General features: G+C 42.3%; 1 protein-coding gene across 1 annotated transcript in view; it reads left to right on the top strand.

Moving 5' to 3' along the window:
- Window positions 1-21,286, top strand: part of coq3 (coenzyme Q3, methyltransferase) — a 66,679-nt gene extending 45,393 nt beyond the window's left edge. Inside the window, exons 5-6 of the mRNA XM_087146576.1 lie at window positions 14,455-14,619; window positions 16,165-21,286. Coding sequence (XP_087002702.1) covers window positions 14,455-14,619; window positions 16,165-16,373 — 374 coding nt within the window. The 3' untranslated portion in view covers window positions 16,374-21,286. The remainder of the gene's footprint in view (window positions 1-14,454; window positions 14,620-16,164) is intronic.
- The last annotated feature ends 6,404 nt before the right edge of the window (window positions 21,287-27,690 follow it).

The raw sequence follows: 27,690 nt of genomic DNA, 5'->3' as shown, positions 1-27,690 counted from the left end.
CTCTTAAACATCTACTTCGGGGGATGTTTCTTGAGCGTCCCCCAACTAAGAGATCAATTCCTCCTGACATTTTTGTACCAGACATTAGCAAACACATTAGGATTCCTGATGACAAACCATGGTGCCCAGTGCAAACTCTTAAATGGTACCTAGCCAAAACCAAAAAACTCAAGAGGTCCAACTTCACAGCTTTTCATCACCACAATAAAACCTTACCGAGCTGCGACCACAGACACTCTAGTCAGATGGGCAGTTGCAGCCATCAAGTTTGCTAAACCAGATTTGCAGAACTCTGTGGACAATGAAACACGATGCCTCATCAAGGCTCATGATATCCAAGCAGTTTCCACATCTTGGGCCTACTTCAGGGGCATACCAGTGGAGGAAATATGTCAGGCAGCATGCTGGAAAACCCTATTTACCTTCACCACACGCTACCTTACGGATGTTCTACAAAAGGACTCCACACATGGCAGAGCAGTCCTAACATCGGCCACATCAATACAGAAGGGTACCACATCGAAGCGGCCCACCACTAGAACAACATTAAAACTCCATTATGTGGTGAGTCCGCAATAAATTTGGACAACTCCTTATTCCTCTGGCATTCTCATCATGTAGTGCGTCCTCGCTGCACCCCTCTCCAAGGGCTCGGTGCTACTCTGCATATTTAGACTGTTTGGGGTAGGTTGAAAGCAGAAGACTCCTCCCCCACAGAAATGTGGGTGAGGTCTGCTAATGAATACCTAGCTACCCCAAACAGTCGGCATCCTCCCATCCTTCCCCACTTTTGGCTTGGACAATTTTAATACCAGAAAAGGACGATGAACATGGCGGCCATTCCGCTATGCGTCATGGGACATGAGGGCGCACTACGGTTGATCAGAAGATTTAGCGAATTGAATCAGACGCAAAGGAATTCGCATATTTAGCGACTGTTTAGCGACTGTTTGGAGTAGGTATTCAATAGCAGACCTCGCCCACATTTCTGTTGGGGGAGGACACTTAGTCATCCTGTCCCACTCACTCTGTAAACTCAAAAGAACTGTCACAAAATTAAGTAAATTAATTTTGAGACTATAAATAAATTTCAAAATCGAGTGTTCAAAAACCAAATATTACAAGAAACACAAATGAACAGCTAAAACTTTTAATTTCATCTGTACACATCAGTGCATATTATTAACTATTTCATTTTTTACACAAATAAATATTTACTTTGTTATGTTCAATGTAGTAGTATAAAATATTTTGTTGCATTAGCATGACATGGATTTTCATCAAGTCAGTCAATGTAAATAAAGATGACACATGGAGTAATATGCTCAAACCCTGTCCCATCTTTTGTCACTGTGAAATCAACTGTACTGCAGGTAAACACTGTTATTTAAACTAGCAATTTTATTAAGTGGACAGTAGTTACCTACATCATACAGTGTAAAGTCATTCATGTGAATGGGTGGTGTAAGATTTCCGAATGACATGTACATTTAGATACAATTTCTAAATGCAGGCAACCTATTCATAAATACAGGGTGGCATAACCAAACACAAAATAAAGTTTCACAAATACACCAAATATTCTTATTCTGGTGACCTCCATTGGGATTAAGAGGAATGAAATTTCTTTCTCCTTTTTTCATCAAAAGAGCAACCCCATGCCACATGTTTGAGCCATGGTGAATCTCTTGAAATTCTGCAAATAATGAATCAGAGAATTGGGAAACACTGCCTGTCAACATCAAGTTTCAAACAAAAATTGGTATCAGGTTACATGTACTACATGTATATCTCTGCTCCAGCAAAATTAGTGGAATCCCAGTATTTACATGCATGTGAATATAAACTTCCACAATTGAAGTGAATCATATTCTATATGCATGGCTTAATTAAGAGTTCACTTTCAGAATTTTCAGACCTTATTAATGAAAAGTTTGAAATGGCTCTGCCAAAAAACAGACACCCACTGTTTTACCAAGCCCAAAGGCTTTTTGCCGAGGCCAGCAGTTGTTTTATGTCCTGGCCTCCTTCAGACGTTTGTACAGCTTTCTACTACCTTAATCAATTGAATTGCAGCTCTGAGCAAGACCTCTTGAATAATCACCAGATTGAATTATCACTCTTCTGTATCTTAAACTTAGGTTTTTTCAAGGATATGCAAATTGGTTTAGGCATATGAGGAGTCATCAAATTGGCTTCAATCAAAGGATCTGGTTTTAAGTCCTAACAGCTCATTTAAAAAAAAAATTGGGGGGGGCCTCTGTTATAGCACATAGGTGTGTTGCTGTTTTCGTCTGTCAAGCACGTCCTGATCAAATAATGTGCCTTTGACCTCATGAGGATTAACCAGTTTAGAGTGTGGTTTGTCTCTCACATTGCCAGGTTTTGTCAACATATGATTTATCATTATTGACTTTGGCAGCATTGACTGACAAAGTATCATCCTGGCGGCAATGAGGAGAAGCCAGAACTGACGAACAAACGTCAGACTGAGCCCTTGCTCTAGCCCTGCTCCTTTCAGACCTGCTACTGGTACTAGAGAAAGAGCGATACTTCCTTGCTCTTCATGTGCCAGGTTCAGGTATTGAATAAGACCTACAACTGGACTCCCTACTCGCATCTTTTAGAGTGTCACGTAGTGAACCCCTGAACAAAAACTGACAATGTCAGATTATATACCATCTACTGGTGGCCTGGATGTGGTACTGGCTGGAGATGACATGCATGAAAAACCATGAGGGCTTTGGTAGAAATCAGTATCAGGTCTACAATCATGCATTTCTTCTACATGATCAAAAAAAAAATATCTGTCCCTGGCATAATGACTACAACCTTTAACGAGGAGGCATTGGCTACCCTCACTATCACTTTCACAACTTAAGGAATGAAAGCGTGAAAGGCAGTCCACCTCTCAAATGGGACCAATCTTAAGTGTCATGTACATTTGTGCCCTGAGCATGTGGCAAATTGCCATGCAGATGCCACGCATTGGCATAGTTTGTCATGTCAGCATGTTGAGTATTGATTCTATCATGATCATCATCTATTTTAACGTGTGTATCAGCTTTAATCTTTCATTTTGTTAACATATCTGTTTGCTTCATCCGTGGTCATTATTCCTGGACAAAACCGTTCAGCTAGTGGCAAACAAATTTTTTACATCCAGTACAAAGAGCACTTTTGGCACTCGGTGTGTAGTTAGGAGTAGAGGTCATACATGTACATGTACATGTAGGTCAGCTAGGGGTCAAGGAGAGATATGAAGTCAGAGTTTGTGGGTTTTTTTTCAAACACTGGTGCACTCGCTATGTAGCACAAGAACATTAATTGATTCGAACCACACTCGATCATAAATGACGTGTGCTAATTGTGGCATATCACATAATTTACGACCAATACAAATTCACGTTTTATGACCAAGGTATAAACAGGGGTGAAATTTTTCCAGATTTTTCTGGATTTCCAGATTTTTGGAAAAGTGAATCCAAGAATTATGGATTTTTCTACTTGGCATGACTTTACTAGAATTAGAAGTAGTATTTCCAAATTTTGCATGAAAGGGAATGCAGGATTTGTGCAAGTTGAGGTTTTGATAGCGCATGCACTCTTGTGTTGACACTCCCACTGGAATACCACTGATATGGTATTACCAATACCATACTGGTATTTATTTAAACCATAACGACTTCGCACTGCTTCCAACTCAACCTCGATTCCATTGGGTGTATGTGCAAGGCATGGTGGAAACCAATGCAGTACGGCATGATGTCACCCTTCGGAACTACTTTGCTTTTAACTGTACATGTGCCATGCACTGCAGTACTGCCTGCGTTCACGGAAAACTCAGCCGCCATTTTGTTTGTTACGTGCAGTTCTTTAAGATGTTTATTGTCGCTTTGATTGATCAAAATGGTTCTCATTCCCTTAAAATTATCAATCTTGGTGAACTTTCACTTTCGTAAAGGCTTTAAAAATCCATGGATATTTTTGCAGCTCAAAAGCCAGGTGGAACAAGAGGCTTGAAAGGGGAAGATAAATATTATCAGTAATTAATCTGAAAATCAACAAGCAAGGATACCACAGGTTCCTGTGCAATAAATTGTTGAAATTGGGGATTTAGAGACAAACGTAAGATACATTTTTCACAGATTTTTCAGTTTCCTCAAATCTCACCGGTGTTTTTTTTAACAAGAGCTGTTGGAGCACAGCAATTTTTGAGGTTTAAATCCATTTGGGGTATGCTTTTTGCCATAAGTTCCAATATAGGATGGGTTACTGTATTATCATGGTAGTTACCACATTTCCCAATCAAAATAAAGAGTGCTCGCTCACCTTCCCAAATTATCCTATCCTTCTTGTTGTTTAACTTACTTTTTAACTTGATTCATAAAAATTTGTTTGTGGTTCAATTTATTTTCCTCTGTGATTATTCAGAAAATAAGTGTGCGCACCGTATTCAATTGGAGGTATCGTGGTACCAAGAAATGGTTTCTACGATGGCCTTTAACCACTTCTTGCTGGGTGATTATTCTTGAGCAAGACAAGATAACGGGTCCTTTTCAAGATTTTCCGTTTTCAAACTTCTTCAAAAATTCATTGTTGCATTAAATGGCCACGTGAAGGACTCTTTGGGTACTACTCTAAAGCTGACAGTTAACCTTCATTGACCCCTGAATATTTCAGCCAGGCCCGCAGCCTTGGAAAAGAGCCCAGATTGTGTGGTGTTACGTAAGATTCTTTTTTCCCCGAAATCGGCAGAGTGCACTGCTGACCTCTTTTCAATAGGGGCCAGATCAGCGTGCAGCGGTGCTGTGTGGGTCAGCAGTGCTGTGTGGGTCATCGCTGCGGTGGTGGAGAGCTTTTGTCCCCAGTGGTAATCCGCTCGTTCTAAATGCCTCAAACCGAGGTATACTGTTTCAAAACAAGGCTGGATTTCTCCACTATTGAGAGCAAAAAAATGTCTGTAATGCCCAGCAGCTCAGTCTTTTGTGCTGAGCACGGTCTTTTGTTATAAGACCCAGCTCTTTTGTCCTAGTTCCGGGTTCCCAGCTCTGCATATAAAGCCTATGTACTCGAAAACGGGTTGCCCAGCAGGAAGTGGTTAAGACACCTTTGACCATTTCAGAAGTGACGTGGGAATTGGAACCCAGCAACAGATATCCAAGGGTAGGGCGACGGAATGACTAACACAGAAAATTTTCAAATTTTGGAAAAATTACCTTTTTATTAAAAAATATCAAAACTTACACAAACATGCAAAATTTTCCATTCTGTTTTAATAAGACTTATTCCTCAGGCCATAATTTGATTACCTGAGTGAATATTGCCGATTGAGAACTCACTGGCAATGCAAAATTTAAAATTTCTGATATCGCGATTATAGAGTTACCACAATAATACAGGAACCAAGTACACATTTCCTTAAAAATGGTTTGTAAAGTGTAGGCCCTAAAGACATTCTTTTTCAGCAAGACGTGTGACTAACACAATCAGACCAATACAATGATGCACTAAGTCTGCATATGTCCATTGTCTGTGCAACAATGGACTGAGAAGTTCTTTATAGAAAAGGAATGAGACGCTCCTTCTGATTGAACTTAGGACCTTTGAGTGAAAAGGGGAAAAATGCACAGAAATTTAAGACATAGGCGTAACAAAGCAATTCTTAATGGCTGTGATTTGGGATATATTTTATCACTGAAGGAACTCATAACCATCTGTAGCCATCTACTCTCTGAAGCCCAGCCAGTCTTATACAAACTTAAGACCAGCCAAACACATTTCTTTATTCCCATTGATAATTATATGTTCATATAGTTCAGCGAAAGTCTCTCAAATGTTTTTGTTAACTTGGTCATTTTGCCATTTTGTGCATTTGTTTCATATCTTTGTTTACAGCCCTCTGTCATATAACTTGTTTTTGCCTATGTTACTGTACACAATATAATTTAAATGACACAAACCTAGATGTTGTTTTATTACCCATTTAGGCTGTCCAAGTGGTGGGCCCTCAACCAACAGGAATGGGTAACTGCTGTGGGTACTTATGAATAATTGTTAAATGTACAGTGAAAAAATAGAGCATAGTTTGGTTACCATCAAATGAATGTGTGATATATTTTTCATTGTTTTCAACAGGCAATTGTCAAACAAAGTTGGTTCATGGTATGATATTCAACCCTGTAACGAAGCGATGGTTCTGGGGAACTCCTACGACTTGTAACTATGCAGTGCATGCAGTCAAGAAAGAGGCAACCACACTAGATGTGTAGGAAATTGAGGAGGTACATGTAGATTGAGCAGTATTAGAAGTAAACAATGAAAAAAGAACTTGTGTACGCTTTATCTACATGTGATACACATGTAGATGTATGTTGGCTATAACAGTCAACGTGTATGATGCATGAGCCTAAACACCCTCCAATATAAGTCAATATTACCGAAGGTGGAAGAATGAATCAACACTTTTCTCCATTGGTGGTATAGTTTAAAGTATGGCAGTATTTTACCTCAGCACTGGTGTAAGTAAAACAATTGCATTTGTTTAATTTGTAGATTTTTTTAATTTTGAAAACTCTTTCCACCAACATGTGATCATCGTTTGACAGACACTTTTTGTAAATTGAAACAGCAAATAATGGGACAGGAAAGAGCTCACATGTAGATAATCATAAAAAAGAAATTCATGCAGAAGGGTGCTTTACAAACACAAAGTCAATGCAGGAAATTCAATCATTTGTAATTTTTAGCTTTATTTGTAATTAGCTTCATTGAAACCAGTACTCAGTGGACTTATTACTGTGGGAGGCAGAAATAGATTTTTCTGCTGTTTGAAATCCAACCATCTAGTCTTGGAATATATCACACATACTGTGCACACTGCAAGGTTGGCTGACATTAAGCAAATGGAATTTTGAAATTTCCAAATTGAAGAAATTGTGCTACTTTTTTGTACATGAATCTAAAGCTATTAGAAAGATATAGCAATTGTTACCGTTCACATTTGATACATACATGTTTTGTAAGACAATAGGTGCTATTCACAGCACAGTATGTTACCAAAAGTTAACATGGAGAGGCCACTTTTCAAAGCACTCTATTAGAAAATGGTAGATACATGTATCTGCACACTATTCGGTTTCTTCAACATAGCACTCCCAAGGCATAAGAATTGGGTAGTTCTGATATTTTGTATGGTCCAAATTTAAGGTGTAGTTTTTGAAAATAATAATGAACATATAATTAACGTTTTGAGATGCCTTTGCCATATTACATGTCGACAGAAAAGATTAATGACAGACTGCTATCAGCATTATGCAACATGTCTACTGCAAAGAAAAAAAATGGCCACTTTGAGTAGTACCGTATATGCCTTGATGGCGCTACATATTGCAAAGAGTTCCTGTTCAGGGAAATTGCACTTAGTAGTCAGATACTTGAAGACTTCAATTCACTATCCCGTGTAGTTCCTCAAGTAGTAGCCAGAAATCTTTGTCTTTTACTGAATGTGAGATTTATGAAATATTCTGTCTGAAGGCAGAGATAGCAGCTCCATCTTGTTTTGGAAAAGCTATGAAGAAGCCTTTTTGACATACACAATGCAGCATGGGATTGGATGACAAGAAAGCAATGGATTGCATGTGTTTAACCCTAATGAAGAACTGCATTGTCCACTTTATTAAATACTTGATTATTAAATCCCTGAAGTAAAGATGCTGTCTTCAGTATTGGCATTTTGGTGAATAAACAGTATGCATGCACATTGATGAATTTGGATGTTCATGTACACAATAGATTACCCAAGAGTGACACCTTTTTTTTATTGAACCAGTAAGTGTAGTGCAAACAAATGGAATACGTGCGTATGTTGATTGACACGCATGTTCTCACACTAATACCTTTTACGTGCATAGTTATGTGCATGACATATTCACTTCAATACTCTGCGCACATATGGTTTTATAGTGCAATATCTCCATTATCTCAATCCGGTTCGTAAGTGTGAGCTCCCTTCAGTTTAAACCATGCCCACTGCACATAGATTATATGGAACCATGGAACCGGAGGTTAACGCGCAACTTTAATATTCGCCCAATGGGAGCCTGTGATCAGTGGTGTGTCGGCCTGTATGACGAAGTAACAAACCAGATGTAATAGGGGTTCTATACTGCCCTCTGGCAGATCAGGAATTCCATGAGACATGATCGCGCACTCGCAAAACCAGTAATGAGATATCGTGCACGATATGGGGCCGATGGGTAACCCCCCATGTCTAATCCCTATACACACTCTACACTATTGTTACCTAACACATCCCCCCTAGAAGTCTGTAAAGAATTCCTGAATTCCGATCAAACAATGATCACAAAGGCGGGGGGGGTTCTCTCCGCCCCATATCTTGCATCATATGAGTAATGAACGCACTGGACTGGTTCCCGTCCCGTAAAAGTCTCCAGGCGTCTTACAGACCTCCTCCAAACGTAGGGACCAGTAGCGGGTAATGAATGAATCCGGCAGAATCCTGCCAAGTGTATGTAAATGAGGAAACGATGCTCACTCAATGCACAAATCAAGCAGGAGCTGACAGTGTATTTTGCCTTTCCTTCTTCGTCACCGAGAATAACTTCACCGTAAATGGTTCATTTATCTAAAATTTAACACAATGATCATTGATATAAAATAAATTGCCATAAAACAATTTATTGGTGGTCGGCCTCAAGCCTGGAGCAAAGACTGGGGCCCAAGGCGCGGTTAAGTCGACGAACTACGGTTTGTATAACAAAAAACTTATAAAATAATACCGATTAACAAAATAGATGATGCACTATATCTAATCATGGAAGTTAAAAAGTGTATTGGATGTCAACCGTTGGTACAGTTTGTGTTCTTTAGATCGCCATAACGCTGGAGAAATTGCGAACACAGACTTTATAAATACAACTGCTCCTTTTGCAGACCAATCTTCGAATTGAAAGTGAACCCAAAAGTAAAACTATTGCAAGAAAAATCTTTCTTGGGAGCATAAAAAATACAAGTCGGCTTGTTTTATCTGTACACCAAGCCGATGTGAGCACGGTCAACATAAACACACATGTAACGAGTGTGAGAAACAAGTTGTAATGTAGCTTAATAAATACAACCTAACGTTAAAATAGAACCTTACGTTTAAAAAGTAATGTAAATAATAAAGAGAACCTAAGGTTATACAAGGTCAGTATCTTAGGAAAGACTTTATCCTTGCGATCAAAGCCTGCACGCCTCTGGAAACTTTTGTAGAAGCAGACTTCAGAAATATCAGACATTTACGTTGAAAACTGGGAACTGTGTCCTCTACTCTTTGACAGACACCGAGCTTTGTAGTTTTCATGAAAGAGATATAGAAGCAAAAGTCACATCTAAGTTGAGAGAGTTGGGTAACATCAAACTACAAATGGCCATTAAAGTCCAGTTTATCAAAGAAAGACCGGACCAAGAAGACACTGTTACAGGCATGTTTGTAGTAGAATTACCGTCGTGTTAAATACTTTACACGCGAAATAGGTGTTAAAAAAAGCAACAAGAAGAACTTTTGCAAAAAATCAACGAGTTTAAATAGAGAGGATCGGGCTGGGTCCTCGATCTTATTGTTGCGTTTTGCATTAACGTGTCTCTATTTTGACCTTTAAGAGAACGTTTTTATGTGCCTCTTCCCAAGTTTTTACATTGTAAAAATCCATCGTAAACGTAAAAAACAAAGATCAACAATGTATCCTCTGGTCTTTGAGACCGGCTCTAGGTCTCTACAAATACAAAGTCAAACAACAAATCCAAAACAACCCAACCTAAAAACTCCACAAAGAAAATAGTTTCACGCGTACAGAGTCTGACAGGCTAAATTTTAAAAATGATGAGTCTACTGCGCTCTACCTAAACGGGCACTACATATGCAAATTTTCCATGCACGCTTGGCCATTTGCTGAATAAGACTTTATCATCCTAGATGCCTTACGACCTCCCAGTATGCACTGCGGTCTCGCTGTCATGATCGTCCTTCTTTTCTCAGCGCCATATTAGACATCTCCATTTTCGCTACACAGTTCTGTGTTGACTTATCATCCAGTCATCGTTTTTGAATAAACCTTTACCTTGTGTGATTTCATTTGTGTTGGTAAGAGTGATTTTTGCCCTTTTTCTCTTTTTGTTTGTGTGTGCATTCTTCAGGTAGTTACCATGAGTGCTATGAGGAACGGTCAACCCTACACTCCCCATAGGCCAGGCCGCTTGTGTGGTGCGTTCGTTCGATCAAGCGGCCCGTATAATCCACACAACAATTGCTGCATGAGAGAGCGTGCATTTTCCTTATTGTAGCAGCAATTGTGGGTTGTGGCCTAACCACTTGAGAGAGCGCTTTCGAACGGCTGTGAGCCATGGATAACAGCTTTCCAGTCCATCAATGAATCTCTGTCCTTAGTTCGCTGCCTGAGCGACAGACCCACGCCAGTTTCCACCGCTCCGGACCCGGACCTTTCTCCCCCGGCTCCCGCAGCCTCAACCTGCTCCGCAGTTAGGGACGACTACTCAGAGCATGGTACTCACCAAAGCCTGGGCCAAGGTGGCGTCCCCTTTCCGGAAGCTTCAGTCACATGCTGGAGCACCCATGGATCTGACCCTGGCATAGCTGCACCTCACTCTGAGCAGCAGACACCATTGTCAGGAGAAGACGACGCCAACACAACGCCGACTCGACGGGCGACCTCAACCCCTCTGAAGGCCGGCTCCATCTCCTGCAGCGTGATATGATCCAAGTCCTCAGCCTTCCGGCTCCTGCTCCCCCCCCCTCCCGAGAGGAGCACCGGCCCTGCCTCCTTCAAACGCCATGCGACCAGGCTAGAGTCTTTGGGTCCAACTTTCCCAGAGATTCCGCTTGACCGCTCTCGCATCGAGATCTTCGATTCAGTCAGCAAGGCCTCACACTGGTGCCCTTATCCTCCTAGGGCCCTGGCTTATTACCACTTCCCAAGGGAGGACTACGATAACTTCTTATCGGTGCCAGAAATTCCAGATGCAGCCCGAGATAAAATCATCGCCGACTGGAGCAAGGCCCCTAGGAAGTCGATCTTCCGCGATAGCGACAAGTCCTGCCTCGATTCAGCCCTGGTTAAACTGGACAAGGTTTCTCACCTTGGCCCTTGCTGTTCAGCCTTCCTCCTCCTCTCGGAATACATCGCATATGCATGCGAGGAGAACTCACCAGTGTCCCCAGACTTCGCGGTTGTGGCGCTCTGGGGCCTAGATGAGGGCTTGGCCCTCACCTTCGAGCAATTCACTCAGATCTCCTGCCTGGCTTCCTCCACCCGCAAAGCCAAAGCCTTGGAGGCGATGCATATCCCTCATGAAGGCGTGAAGTCTAGACTTCAAGATCTCCCACTTCCTGGCAAGGATCTCTTCGCCGGCAAGTTTGTGGAATCTCTTGAGGCCGAAGCCAAATGCATCGACACCACAAAGAAACTCTCCTTCTGGGAGCCAATGACTCCAACTTTGTAGCAAACTCAGCTGTGTCACCCTCAGCATCACAAGCCGCGTCTTCCTAGGACACATTCTTTTCGCCCTCCGCTCCCACAACTGACCCAGCGTCATGCCTCAGTCCGTGCCTCGACCAAACCCACCCGGCCACGGTCGACTTGAGGATCTTCGTTGCGTGCCCTCGTTACTTCGGGGGTCATAGCCGATGACTGCACCACTTCACATTCCGCGACCGCCAATCTCGAACCCGTCGGTGGCCGTCTACAGAAATTCACAGGGTTTTGGTAGGAGATCACCTCGGACGAATGGGTTCTGGCAACCATCACCCACGGCTACTCCCTCGAGTTTACGAGTGCCCCTCTGTCCGAGGCCATGTTACGTCCGACCCGGGCTGGGCAACAAAGACAAACGCCTAGCTCTGGAGGCCAAACTTCACTCCCTGCTTCAGAAAAATGCCGTCAGTCACGTCCATTCCGACGGCATAACAGACGGTTTCCTGTCTACCTTCTTTCTTGCCCTTAAGAAGGAGACAAACAAGTGGCGACCAATAATCAATCTCAAGCCCCTCTCAACAAGTACATCCGGCCAAGGAAATTCAGGATGGAAACCATACTGTAACAAGCTCCATCCCAACACCGTCCTGGGCGTCGATGTGCGACCTCCGGGACGCATATCTTCACATTCCCATCCACAAGACAGACCGAAAGTTCTTCCCCTTAGTACAAGAGTCAAGTCTATGAATTCCAGGCCCTACCGTTTGGTCTTTCAACATCTCCCAGGGTTTTCACTCGAGTCACGAAGACCGTTGCCACCCATCTACGCCAGCTGGACATGCTCATATTCCAGTACCTGGACGATTGGCTAATCGTGGGTTGCACCGTAGAAGAGGCAATAGCATCAACTCGTCTAACCTACAACCGTTTTTCTCACCTGGGCTTCATCATCCATTGAGAGAAGTCAAAACTGTCTCCATCGCAGTTCTCGATTGACCTCGCAGCAGAACTCGATCTCCGTAGAGTTATCATTGCCCCGAAGGCGGATCGCATTGCCAATCTCCGGCAATGCGTATCCCTTTTTCACTCAGCTCAGTCCCCCCTTCAGCTTCACCTGCTTTCCTGCTATCAGCCCAAACGGGATCCTATCAGTCATGTGGTTCCCGTATCGGATGACGTTTGACGTCATCTGCTTTGGTGGCTAGAGGGAAGTCACTTAACTGCCGGTCTGCCATTCCTGTGACCAAAACCGGCCGTGATAATAACAACCAGTGCGTCATCTCATAGCTGGGGGCCTCCGTCCCTCCTCACCAGATCTCGGGAACTTGGCCACCTGCCTTCCAGGCGAATCACACGTTTTGGAGCTGCAAGCGATATTCCATGCTCTGCAATGCTTCCTACCATACGTCAGGGGAAAGAATGTCCTGGTTCATTCAGACAATTCTACAGCCGTGGCATACATCAACCACCAGGGCGGCACTTGATCCCACAAGTTGTGCGTCCTCACTTGGGAGATCCTGCAGTGGGCAAGGGAACGTGCAATCAATCTGCAGGCCTTCCACATCACTGGCCCCGACAACACGTTGGCAGATGCTCTCTCCCGCGGCAAGATACTCCCGACAGAATGGACTCTTCATCCAGGGGTCGTCAAAGCCCTTTTCGTGACGCTGGAGAGGCCTCACATGGATCTTTTCGCCTCCCTCTCCAACGCCCAACTTCTAACCTTCTGTACGAGATCTCCGCACCCCCAAGCCTGGGCCACCGACTCCTTGAAGATCAACTGGTCGGGCATCCTGAGATATGCCTTTCCACTCATCTCCCTGATCCTGACATTGCTCTCCAAGGTCAAATGCGAACATTGTCGAATACTCCTAATCGCACCATTCTGGCCTCGCCAACCATGGTTCTCTAGACTGACGAGGCACCTGGTCTGTTGTCCTCTAGTCCTTCCTGACAGACCAGACATCTTTCACCAGCTCAACTTCGGCATCCTTCATCCAGCTCCAAGGGATCTGCACTTAACTTGTTGGACATTGCCCAACGATCCTTCCGCTCGGCGGGACTTTCTTGCCACGCAGCGGCCATGGCCGCACGGGGAAAACGTCTATCCACCCGTAAAATTTACGACAGCAGAACACAGCATTTTATTAAGTGGTGTGAAGAACAGACTCTGGCTCCAACCGATGCTCCTCTGAATGCCGTCGCTGATTTCCTGTTACACTTATTAGAGTCTGGACTCCAAGTTTCTACGATTCGTAATTATAGGTCAGTCCTGGCTGCCATCCACACTGGTTTTGAGGATGGCTCTGACATCTCCAACAACCTGATACTGCTCCACCTGCTCTGTGGAATGTTCATAGAACGTCCCCCTACGAAGAAGTTAGTTGCATCTTGGGACTTAAATAGGGTTCTCCGGATGCTGGCCGGTTCTCCCTTTGAACCCTTGAGTAACGCGTCCCTCCTACACACTAGTACTAAGCTGGTCTTTTTTCCTTGCGGCAGTCGCATCTAGAAGGGGCTGCGAATTACAAGCGCTCTCAGTAGCCAACAGTCACCTGTGCTGGGAGCCCCACGGGGTCCGCCTCATCCCCGCTGTTGGTTTTCTAACCAAGAACCAACCTCCGTCCTTGGAGCCCCCAGATAACTTCGTGCATACGACTTCATTGCATTCTGGGGATAATGCTGATAAACTCTGGTATCCGGTTTGCACCTTGAAATGGTACTTGGCCAAGACTAAGGGTCTCAGAGGATCGACGACTCAACTGTTTATCACCTCCACGAGCCCGTATCGGCTAGCAGCAAGAGACATGATAGCCCATTGGATGGTTGCAGCCATCAAGTTTGCTTAACCCAGATTGGCCTTCATAACCTGATGAGCAAGGTAATCACTACATCAGGGTTCATGATGTTAGAGCAGTTTCTACTTCATGGTCTGTCTTTTGGGATGTTCCTATTGCAGACGTATATAAAGCTGCATACTGGAAGTCGCCCTCTACCTTCACATCCTGCTACCTGAGGGACGTCCTGCGTAATGACTCTGAACATGGCGGTACGGTTGTACTCCCTGTAACACGAGCTCTGGCAACAAGGGCGGACAACGGAGCTCATGAGGAATCCCACCAGGGTGAGTCCGGTTATGTTTTTACTTATCATGAGAACCTTTCACTGATATTACATTTTTCTGCCAGTTGGTTACATAGGCTATTATCTTTTTGGCTGTTGCATGCTCAGTAGCCAACCCACCACCAGTAACGTTGCCACTCTACATAATGTAGTGACTGCTTGGGTAGGTAGAGCACAGTAGACTCCTCCCCCACATTGATTGTGTGGGTCGGGTCTACTGGAGAATATCTACCCAAACAGTCACTACATATGCACATTTCCCATGCGCGCATGGCCATTCGCTGAATTCGCTGAAAGAACCCATAAAACTTACTCTTGTTTAGCAAAAAAAAAAACAAAAACGAAGCCTCCAAGCAACAAAAGCAAAATGCCCAAAAGTAAAACACAGAAACGCAAGACCCAAAGCAAGCAAAAGTCACTATTGTTGGATGAAAGATTTCTCTAGACTTTTATCAAATGAAGTCAACTACCACCAGGGAAAAAGTATTTCTGTTATCGTTGTCTGTGTCATTTTAACCAACAAGAAAAACTCGACCAACGCAAAGAAGACTGCCAAGGAATAGACTGCACTCTTTCCAAACTAGTATTTCCCGCAGAAGCCAAAAACTATTAAAGCCTAAAAACGTAAAAACAAGCAAGGCACCTTCTTCGTGATCTGCGCTGATTTTGAAGCAATTTTGGAAGACCAAGCAAATAAACAGGACCCCGCCAAACCCCTCCAACACTGTCAAAACACACCGACACAACCCTGCGGCTTTTCTTATGCCCTTCGTTCAATACGATGGTGTCTGCATGAGCTTAGAGGCCTACAGAGGACCAGACACTTCTAAAGGCTTTGTAGAAGCTCTTGTTAAAGAAAGAGAGAAAATCAACCACATGTTTAAAAACCCACCACTGATTTCTTGGTCTCTTGAAGAACGACAACGATACGATCAAGTCGACACGTGTTGGATCTGTGAAAAACCAATATACCTTAACGCCAAGTCAAATTGTCAATGTCCCATACCACAAGAACCAACCACAAAAGCACAAAAAGAAGACTTTCTTTTATTAACCAAAAAGGATACACTGACTACCGTTGCATGCATTTTGAAAGTGTATCAACAAGTTTAGAAAGGTCAGAGATCACTGTCACGTGATGGGTAAGTTAAGGGAAGCCACCCAAGCTCACTTCAATCTAAAACTCCAAATTAGGCCCAGCAAAACACCTATTCCGGTAGTACTTTACAATCTAGAAAACTACGACGCCCACTAAATCATGCTCAGCGCTTCTGAGTTTAACCTGGGCAAACTGTCTTTTATCGCTAAAAACTCCGAAAGATACATTAGTTTCTCATTTGGTCAACTCAGTTTTATCGATTCCTTTCACTTTATGACAATGTCGCTCGACCAGTTAGTCAAAGCATGTCCTCGAGATGCTTTTCCTTTACTCGAGAACTGTTTTTCTAACCGCACAGAACAAAACAATGCAACAGCTCCAACTACCGCAACAGAGCCAAACAACGCAACAGAGCCAAACAGCTTTGATTTTTTTTATTACAAATAGGCATTCATCCTTACGAATACATGGACTCAAGACGCAGCGGCCACCTTACTCTGAGTTTTATAGCAGTCTTAAGGAAACCCCGAGCAAGGACTACTACGCCAGAGCCCAACGACTTTGGAACGCGGTCGGTTGTAAAACCCTGGGTGACTATCATGATTCTCTACTTACAAACAGACACTCTGTTACTCGCTTGCCACCTATGGTCTTGATCCAGCCAACTATCTTACGGCAGCCAGTCTGTATTGGGACGCGCTGCTGAAATACTCTAAAGCCGAGCTAGAACTGTACTACTCACGGACGTGAAGCTCTGGTCTTATATTTTATATTTAGACGCCAACAATTTATATGGTTGGGCCATGTCACCGCCTTTGCCTTACTGCAATTTTCACCCGGTTACACCAGACACGTTTACTACAGCGCAGGTGTTGTCACTCTCTTCTGCTACAGCAACCGGTTGTTTACTCAACGGACCATTTAGCCAGGGATGTGCAACTTAAGCTCAGAGCTGGTTCAGTGCGTGTTACCTCTGGCACAATATCAAAGCAGAAATTAAATTGGATTATGTAACACTTTCTCTAATCATAAAACATATATTCCTGACTCCCACTTAGTCTTCTTGTAATATTTTAAGTCAGGGTACACCCTTTCTAAAAATATGCTGCTCAAGATATTTCATCCTATACATTCTGAAAAAAATGTACCACGAAATTGGGGAATTTGGCCTCATTAAAACTTTGTTTGTCCTTGAAATCGATAAATGAAGAAGATCTATTTAAAATAGATTTTAGTAATGCGTCGGCGCGTCGTCTCGGCATAACCACGGCTGCACCGTACATGCTGCATGCTGCAACCTGTGTCATGATTGTAGTTGCGAGTTTTTTCGAGAAAGTCGAGAGCGCCTGCGGGGGTAATAACAATCCGTAATACGCATGGAACCAAAGTCGCAAATGTGTTTGCACTGGGGCCGCTTGCGGTTGCACATCCCTGGGTAAATGGTACATGTGTACTCGAAATGGACCTCGACTATCCTCAAGACCTCCGCGTTTTGCACACTGACTTTCCTTTAGCCCCCAAAAACATTAAGATTCTCACTTTCTGAGTATCAACGAGATTTGCTCGTTCTCACAGAGCACACAAAAAAGCCTTTCCCGGCAGTCGATAAACTCACTTGTTCTTTTTAACCTAAGCGCAAGTACTTGTTGCACTATAGAATGCTTCAACTCTATTTAAAACTTGGTTGCAAACTTGTAAAAGTACACCGAGTGTTAGCGTTTGAACAAAAGCCTTGGATGCGATCGTACATTGACAAAAATAAACTTCATGCCCAAGCCAACTCTGACTTTGAGAAAGACTTTTTAAAATTATAAACAACAGCGTCTTTGGTAAACGATGGAAAATTTGAGAAACCATGTTGACAGGTACGTGCTTCGTGATCCCAAAGACACAGACCATTTCATGTATCTGGCATCGCAACCCAACTACAAAGCGTTCACAGTTTTCCCCAAGTGTTAGATGGTGTTTGTCAAAATGTACAAAACCAAAACTGTGTTGAACAAACTGATATACAGCGGTTTGAGTATTTTCGATCTATCTAAAACGCTCATGTATGACTTTTATTACAATCGACTCAAACGCGACTACCAAGACAGCGGGTGCTTGTTATACGGTATACAGACACAGATTCTTTGCTGATTGCGGTGTATACCGAGCACGTGTATGCATATTTTTTAAAAAAATCTAACGCAAGCTACATTTACCAAACCATCCCTCAGATCACCCACTCTACGATCCAGAAAACAAAAAGGTAATCTGCAAGTTAAAAGACGAGTTTGGAGAAAAAATCGTGTGTGTGTGTGCCAACGACCCAAAATGTATTTGATTCTAACAGAAGATGACGAAGAGTTGAAAAAGGCGAAGTCGTTACCAGAAAGTGAATGAGACACGAGCATTACCTGGACTGCTCGTTTAAGCGAGAGAAAAAAGCTCTTCAACAACGTCAAGTCGGGTCTTACAGTAACATTGCATACCGTGAATCAAAACAAATTGTTGCTGTGTACACTAGATACCAAATGGGATAGATCCGTTTAAGTTCATGATGGCTACCAAATTCTAGCTCTAGCTCAGCCGGGCGGTTATTCTGTATCTTTGGGTACCACTTGAAGCTCTTCTCGCACAAAAGAACGTGTGGGACTGTCGAGCATGTAGCACAGCATACATGTAGGACCCGTCCTTACTTTTTACCGTTGACTTGTTTGATTTCGTACACTTCAACACTCCAAATCGGTTCAATCGCTCTCCTGACTGTACCACCTTCTTATTCCAACAGATAGTACAAGTACCAAACCAAACTGTCCGGAGACAACAAGGGTAACACTTAGCAACCTTCTGGTGCAGCCGGCGCCAAAGATAGTTCTTTCATTCGATCTAACTTATTTTGCTCATCTTGGATCAACCAGGTATTTTCTCGATTTAAAGCCTCAACGACTTGGGGCAACCTGTAACCCATTCTTAAGATTGTTCACTTGGATTTAACATTTCTTCCACCTATTGGTGCCCAAACAATCGCTCAGCCAGAGTTCTGTTAAACGTTTCTACGATCACTTGCGATCGATGAACCCCTGGTTCACGTACGAGCACTTTGACACCCTTTTTAAGAGCTTTTTCTTCAACTGGCCTTTAAATTCCGAGCCGGAATCTATGTTAAGAGATCGAGGCCAAGTTAAAGGAGATCTGCCGTAACTTGTTTTTACAGCGTTCGTTACGTCGTCGGCAGTTTTGCTGGTCAAACATTCGGCTTCTCTATATCTAAAAGCAACCTCAACCACCGTTACCGCGTATTTATACGTGCGACAGTAAACATAATTCCAGGGTAAAAACAACACGTCCATTTGTGTGTGTAAGGTTCAGCAAAGTCTTTTTGTAAAGTACTCAGTTGGGGTATATACCCTGGAGCTGGCAAATTCAACTGCCAAATGGCTTGTTTCGCTAACCAGGCTTTTACTACACTCTTATTGATATCGGTTTTTTGTGTAAATTTTCAACGGCTCCCTCTCCTTTCCATAATCTCTTGGGCTATATTAAACTTCTTTGAGCTTTGCAGTGGTTTGTTTTGGGGTTTCGCTACACGGGCCCAAGGCCCGAAATCGCCTGTGCAGGTATTTGGACCTGAAAAGCTCTGCGCCCCACAGGATTCACTCATCTTTTTTTTTTAAATAGAAGGATTTAAATTTTTTTTACACGTTTCGATAAATCAAATAACCCAAAAGGGCACTTCCACCCAAGACAAACACAAGTTCTCTTTCTCGTTGATCATCGCTGGGTGTGTAAAAATCACTCAACGTGGGCTCTGGTGGCAGACCCAACAGCAAGTACCTTCCGATGATTTCGTTATATGTCATCAAAGCTTTGTCTACATTTAAAAAAAAAAATTTTTTAAATTAAATTTTTTTCTATCTCAAGCCTTTTGAATAAGAATTCGCTCTTTTACAAAATTTAAAAGTCGGGTATGATTTTCCATCCACTGTTCTTTTGCTTGGGCAAGTTGTTCTAAGGCTAAAGCGTGTCTTTTGCATTCTTCGTTGGCCTGTCCTTTTGCAAGGCTGTTAAACATGAAAGTAGACCCCGTAAACGTTATCACATTGACTACAGCTTCTCCAACTGTCATTAAAACACTTGCCATGTTTTTGGTTTCGGTTGCGTTTTACTTAAAACCCTCAAAATTCCGACATGCAAATTTTTTGTGCTTTAGTTTTTTTTATGCTTTTAAGTAAAACGCAAACATCTAAAAACATGAACTACGCTAAGAGGCTCAACCTAAACCACCGTATGAAAGTTCCCAGAGCCATCAAAGGTGAATTGGTCATTACTCACATCCCGAGTACCATAGCCGCGGGTCAAAAAACTAAACCGTTAGGTTTCCTCCGTTAGGCATAAACGATGTCATCGTGTTGGGTAGATCCAAACTCACTTTTAAACTCGAGCTAGACGGGGGATCTGACGACAACCAGACTGTATCCAACAACGTTGCTCAGCCCTTAGAAATGTATAACAATTGCCCGCAAAGAAAGTGCTGTGGGCGCACGAGTGACATATTCCTTTCCAGTGTGGGCACCACAAAGTATCTTGGGGTTAACCTGTTACCATGAAAACTAGCTTTATATGCTGTAATAGCTGATTTGTAGTCTCTTCACCTTCGCAATCTATGATTCCATAGTGTGTGACCCGACATGATGAATACTGGGGTCATAGCAGAACGCGGAATGAGTGATTTTCGAGTGAAACATTACTGTCTTGATTGTAAAAGTTTCACGTGAAGCGTACAGGGGATATTGTTCACTGTTCATGTACACTGTATTTCAGCTATTCTTGTGGCGACTCGTATGATTTTCACTAGGGTTTCTATCTTCACTCCACACACTATTCATTAGTAGGGGCTGTCTGGACGGCCAAGTCCACGGTCGCGCATACCGGCCTGGCATTCGGGGAATTCGAGGAATTCGGGGAATACAGAATTTCATGGAAAGGAATAACAAGAGATTTGAATCATTTAATTGTAATCATACCTGGACATTTGAACCCCCCAAAGGTGACATGTAAATAACACTCTGTATATTTTGAGACAGTTACATTTGGACTCTTTCTGCCGTCTTCCTTTGCCTTGGTGTCCTTAAATTAATAATTTAAGTGGACCTCCTTAATAGATGGCCTGCCATTACACTTGTAACACGTTATTACAAGAAATCTAGCTATTACAATAAAACTAGCTGTTACGTAAACAATACCAATGCTTTAGCCGCAGAGTGCCCTATGGCGATGCGTTGAACTGGTTATCAAGCTAGTTATAGCTGTCAACTTAATGTATTATCTACGAATATCTTAGTTTTAAAAAAGTAAAATGCGCTTTTCTTTTGATCGATTAAATACGTTACGTCCTTAGAAAAATGGAGGATCTCTAAACGATTTTAAAACCAGAACCAGGTCTGACCCAAACCCCAAAACTCAAACTACACTCACACTCACAAACTCACACACTCGCACTAAAAAAAAAACAAATTAATTTCGAAGATCGCGTCTGCGTAGTGGTAGCCTCTGGAGACTCTAAGAAATACCTCGGGCGTGAATTCACCATGAAAACCCCATGGAGCAAGAAAAGCTTTAGTAGTAGGTAAAAGAAAGTTCTGGACCAACCCCCCTTTTCCACTCCGCTTCTCACATTCCACCACTTCCACTGACCCGGCGCCGGGGTTTCCCACTTCACCCACCTAGACCTTTGACCCCAGCACTTCCACTTCACTCGTCCACAAACAAGTTTGACCTTTGACCACGGCACTACCAACACTCGCGCACAAACAACCTAGACCTTTTACCCTGTGACTATCAAACAAAGAAAGGGAATTTCCCTCGCCACAAGTCTCGACTTGCCCGGCCTGAACTCATGACTTCTCTTAAAGCGCGGCTCTGTTCTAAGCAAAATGCGCTGACTTTACAACCGCCTTAAATAAATGGACTATATATAAAAAAGCATGTCGAGTCAAGTCGTCAGAAAAAATGTAATAAATTTTAAAACCCTATATATAAATAGAGACATGAGCAACCCAAACACAAACCACTATTAACGACCTTCAAACGATTTAAGAAGGCGTTTTTAGTAGATTTTGTCAAGCAGTATAACATTCCATTACCGGCACCAAAGCGTAAATTTCACACCAAACCTAAGCTCACTGAAGCCATCCGAACAAATCAAAGGCAATTCAGGTACCTCCCGCGCCAGTCGTATCGCCAGCTGTTGAAAACGGTCCAAGAACACGATATTCCATTTACACACACGGGCAGAGTCATAAAGCAAGATCTCAAAGTGATTAAAGCTTACACCAAACCCGAAGAAATTGCAGAAGTTGATATCAGAAATGTGAGACGCTTTCAGGGTAACTACCGTAATTGGGAGCTTATACCCAGCTTTTGAAATACGATCTCGTGCACTTTTTTGATTTTTATAAGACATTCATCGAGAAGAGAGCATTACACGAATTGAAAGACATCGGCTCTTATAAATTACAAACGGCCCTCAAAGTGCAGTTTAGATTGGATAAACCCGACCAAACCGACTTTAGCATATTCACCTTTCCGAGCCAAAATATAGTTTTTGTTGTAATAGTCCCATCATGTTACTGTATAAGTTGTAGGCCGCCCTCTACAGTTGCAATAAAAACACGCCGGAGAGCGCCCCTTGGAAAATGGCCGCCATTGTAGTGTGACTCTTCCTTGTACCTACTCCATAAAGATATGACAGTTGTAAGTAAAGCCGACATAAAAAGGGCACTCGCGGAACAGAGGCAAAAAACAGATAGAAGATGTGGAGGCTCACACACAACGCGGATCGGGATGGATCTTTGATAAAGTTGACGCTTTTTACATCAACGTGGTTAGATTTAATCCGGAAGGCGTAACCTATATTTCATTACCCAAGGAACTGGAGGACAAAAAGCCAATCATTAACGTTCAAGACAAAGACCAGCAGTGCATCCGATGGGCATTGAGAGCAGCTTTAAAGTTATATTCGTTAAACGTCAAGCATCAGATACAAACCCAAAATTTAAAATACATGAAAATAGGTCTTCAACTTACACAGAAGCAGATAGCCTAAATTTCACAAGCGTAAACTTTCCAACGCCTATTTCACAAATTCCACGCATCGCATCGAATCACAGAATAAATTGGCGATTAATGCATTTGGTTACGACAAAAAAGACGGCATTTACATACTAACACAACGGTAAGGAATGCTGGTGCTTTAACTACATGTCACACTTCCAAACAGAAGAAAAGTTAAGCGGGCACAAAATAGATTGCCAAGGGTTAGACGCAGCGGCGTGTAAAGTCGAATTACCCGTCAAAGGCAACACATTTTACAGTTTGAAAATTACAAGAACAAACAAGATACACCTTTTGTCATTTACGCTGATTTTGAGTCGGTTTTAGAACGCCTTCCACCAACTTCGTCTAACACGGTCAAAACCCAGATCCACAAACCTTGCGTCTATTCTTACACGGTCATCAGATGCGACGGTAAATGCATGAGCCAAAAGACGTACAGAGGTCAAGAGGCAGTGGGCGATTTTGTTAGGTCCATTAGTGAAGAGGCCTGTAAAATTAACGAAACATTTGAAAATCTTAAGCCACTAAAATGGTCGCGCGAGTTACAAAAAATCTACGAAAATTGCAATCGCTTTTGGATTTGTGAAAAGCTTATTGGAAAGACAAAAGAATCGTATTGTCAGTGTCCAATTCCAAACGAGCCAACGACCAAAGGCTATCGAGGGGCTTACAGATTGGCAAACAAATCTTGCTTTTATGAACAGCTTTGTATGACGTGTACAAAGCCTATCAACAAATTTAGAAAAGTCAGAGATCACTGTCACGTGACGGGGAAGTAATGGGGCCCAACGCACGCCAGTTGTAATTCAAAGTTAAGAGTTGTCCCAAATCAAACGCCCATTCCGGTTATTTTACACAATTTGGAGAAATATGACGCGCATTTAATCATGCAGGGCGCTCGTGAGTTTAACGGCGAAGAGATTAAATTAATTGCTAAAAAACCGAGAACTACGTTTCGTTTTCGTTTGGCCAACTTAAGTTCCTAGACTCCTTTCATTTCATGGCAGCTTCGCTATAATCGACTGGTTAAGAATTGTTCACCCGATGATTTTAACTTACTTCGAGAAAGACTCCCAGAAAACACGGATTTATTATTGGAAAAAGGCATTTATCCTTACGAGTACATCGACTCCTTTGACTGATTCCAAGAAACGAGCCTACCGCAAAGAGACGTCTTTTATAGTTCTCTGAAGCTGACCACCGTGACCGAGAAAGAACACGCAAGAGCACAAACATTGTGGCGCACGTTCAACTGTAAAAACCAAGGCGACTACCACGACCTATACGTGGAAACAGACGTACTATTACTAGCGGGCGTATTTGAGAACTTCCGCAAAGTGTGTAAACAGAACTACGGCCTTGACCTGGCTAACTATTACACGTCACCGGGATTATCGTGGGATACTCTGTTAAAACACTCGGGTGTCAAATTAGAACTATTGACAGACACAGACCAGCATTTATGTTTTGAAAGGGCTGAAAGAGGCGGCATTTCTAGCGTGGGTGCAAAGCGCTATGCCAAGGCGAACATTCCGAGCTTACCAGACTGCTACACAACCAGAGTCGCATGTTATGTATCTAGACGCGAATAACTTGTACGGCTGGGCCATGAGTCAATTGTTACCCGTGGGTGAGTTTCAGTGGGTTGGAGGCAAATTTACTTCTGATTTCATTTTTAAACTTCTGCCAAATGATTTGCAGGGATACGTGTTTGAAGTCACTTTGGACTATCCGCAAGACCTTCATTCATCACACAACGACTTCCCGCTGGCACCTGAAAATTTAGTAGTGCCCAATTAATGGTTTTCAGGCTACCGACAAAATTTAATTAGCAAAGGTAAGAAAGTAGCCTCGGTCGACAAATTCGTAGCCACGTTAGCCACAAAACATAAATACATAGTTCATTATCGTACGTTGCAAAAGAACCTGGAACTCGGCCTCCAGTTAAAAGAGGTTCAACGCATAATGTCGTTTAAACAAGCGCCCTGGATGAAAAGCTACATCGATAAAAACACCGAGTTACCTAAATTAGCCAAGACCGATTTTAAGAAAGACTTCTTCAAATTAAGGAACAATTCGGTCTTTGGCAAGACGATGGAAAATGTCAGATTCCGATTGGACGGTCATTTATTGAGGGACGAGCAGGATGCCATCAGGTACAAAAAATTAACCTTTAAACCGAATTATAAATCGACTACACTATTTAAAGAATGTGGTCTCTCGTTTGTCGAAATGTATCGCGTAAAAACCAAATTAAACAAGCCCATTTACTGCGGCGTAAGCGTCCTCGACATGTCTAAAACTCTAATGTACGATTCTATTATAACGAACTAAAAACCAATTTTGGTAAAAAAGTAAATTTACTTTACACGGACACCGATTCTCTGTTAGTCCAGATTCAAACTGAAAATTTAAACAGTTACTTGAGTAAGAAGAGCAACTTATTCGACTTTAACAATTACCCGCCTGACCATAAACTTTACAACCCAAAGAACAAAAAAGTTGTAGGCAAAATGAAAGACGAATTTGGAGGTAACCCTGTAGGCTGTAAAACAATTTTTTACAAAGTTTCTTCTTTTCCTTGGTTCATTTAATTTATAAACACTTTTAAATAAACATACTTTAAAATAAAATGGCAAGTGCTTTAATGATGGTAGGAGGAGCTATTGTAAATGCTTTGGCATTTACGGGTTCAAATTTTGTATTTGGCAGCTTATCAAAAAGTAAAGTAGACAAAGAACGCAAACGCCACGACCTAGCGTTAGAGCAACTGGCGCTAGCAAAAGAATCTTGGGAAGAAAGTCGCATGCACATGTTAGACTTTCTAAACAAACGCCCTTCTGAAGATCAGAAAATTCGCGAGCTAGTATGGATTTTAGACGGAACGGCTTTAGTAGGTTTTTTAATATACCGGTACAGTTAAGTTCACTTTATTATAAAAGATGGAACAAGAAATTAAAGATAAGTTGGCCGATATGCAAGCTGACCCAAGCAACATCGAGCATATGCTTGGCAACATACATGCTGACGTGGATCATTGCACCGACATGCTTTTAGAGATTCAAAGCGTGCTAGCAGAAAAGGAATCCGAAACGTTTAGAAAGCGAAATAAATTAATGGAATACGAGGAAATGTTATTTGTATCGTTGATCGCATTTTCTTTCCTGTTTAAGGTTTTCACGTAAATCAGACTCGGCCAACAACGGCAAAGACAAGGCGATTGCAGATGCGTTTAAAAATAGGTATACGATTCTGTTAGACACGACGTTATTGACAGATCACGGTCCTTTTTATCCTTCGGGTTTTAAAGAGCCTTTGACATACCAATTGACTTTTAACGATCTCAACACAGTAGTTAACTCGTCTGACACGGCTGCAGAATATGCAATTTCGGATATAACTTTAGAATACGAAGTCGTAGCTAATCGAGACCTGGCCCAAAGTATGAGGAGTAAGCATAAAGGGCCCGTTTACTACTTATTCCATCGAATTCACTCGTGGAAGAAAGAGGTGGTAAATAAATCAGACACGTAATGGAACATCAGTATCGACCAGACGATTAAAAGTCTGAAAGGCGTTTTGGTTCTGTTCAAAGATCCGATCGTCAAAAATCTTCAGAGATTTTACAACCCACACATAACTAAAACGGTCGTAACGGTCGAAGGTAAGCCGAATTAATTGTATTCGCAGGGACTTTTCGAATATCAGCATTGGAACGAAATCAACAAGTACTTCGGTGACTCGGAAACTGAATCGGCTCGCGCAGTAGCCAAAGACTTAAACTTGACCAGAGTTGACATGGCCGATTACTTGAAAGATAAGTATGGGCTTTGGCTCGATTTCAGGAGTTGGGATGATCACTCGGTGCATGGGTTGAGTAGGCCTCTCGTGGTGGTGGTGATATATCGATACAGATGGAAAGACGGGCAGAAACGGCGGGGCCTTTGACGATGTATGTATTTTTGGTAACGGACGTGCAGTTGACGGTGGAAGAGGGTAATTTTAAGAGTCTAGTGTATTAAGTGGAGTTTCAAATAAAATGTGTGCAAACATGTACAAGAGACCTCACTGCGCCTTGATCGTGGGTAAAACAGGTAGCGGGAATACACAGTGGATATTAGACCTTCTTGAGATTGAATACCGGTTCACATTTGAAGCAATGATAATTATTTGTCCCACGTTGTCTAAAAATAAAACGTATTTGGAGCGGCTGTGGATCTACAACGATGATAACGTATATCTTTGCGACTTGGATCGGGAGAAGCTCGAATTAAATGAAGCGATTCAACTTTACCAGAAATTATTTGACGTTGTAAATACTTTGTTCATTGTAGACGATTGCGCGGCTGACCAGTTTATCAAATATCTTAAAAATCTAAAGGCAGCAGTACATGTGCGTTGAGTAAGATGGCATTTAGTGGCAGACATTACTCGCATTCGTGTTGGTTATTGTCACAAAAGTATAATTCGGTATTAAAAGACTATAGGGAAAATACGGCATGTACTGCTTTATTTCATTTTAAAGACCGTAACAGTTTTGATCAGTGTTTAGACGAGAATGATGTAATCCCTGATGAAAAACGTGACTCGATTAAAAGGCATTTGAGGGTCGTAACGTTTAGCAAGTTGATTTTAAACACTGAACCGCCTGTGGGTTATGTACTTCGATAAGCTAGCTGATGAACTAGCTTGAACTAGTTACGATTTGTTGAAATTGACTGTTTTAACCTAGCTACACCAAATTTTAAGTTTAGCTATAATTTAAGAGCAGCAATGTTGCAATTGATTCAAGTAGTTACCGAGCTAGTTATCGCGGCTAATTTAACCTACTACACCTACGAATACTTGCGACTTAAATTAACGATCAACAAA

This window comes from Acanthaster planci, linkage group LG15, assembly GCF_054643075.1.
Source record: "Acanthaster planci isolate LZ-2023a linkage group LG15, COTS_SCS, whole genome shotgun sequence".
Lineage (NCBI taxonomy): Eukaryota > Metazoa > Echinodermata > Asteroidea > Valvatida > Acanthasteridae > Acanthaster > Acanthaster planci.
The sequence above is the reverse complement of the archived record's forward strand: the minus strand, read 5'-3'. Positions and strand labels throughout refer to the sequence as shown.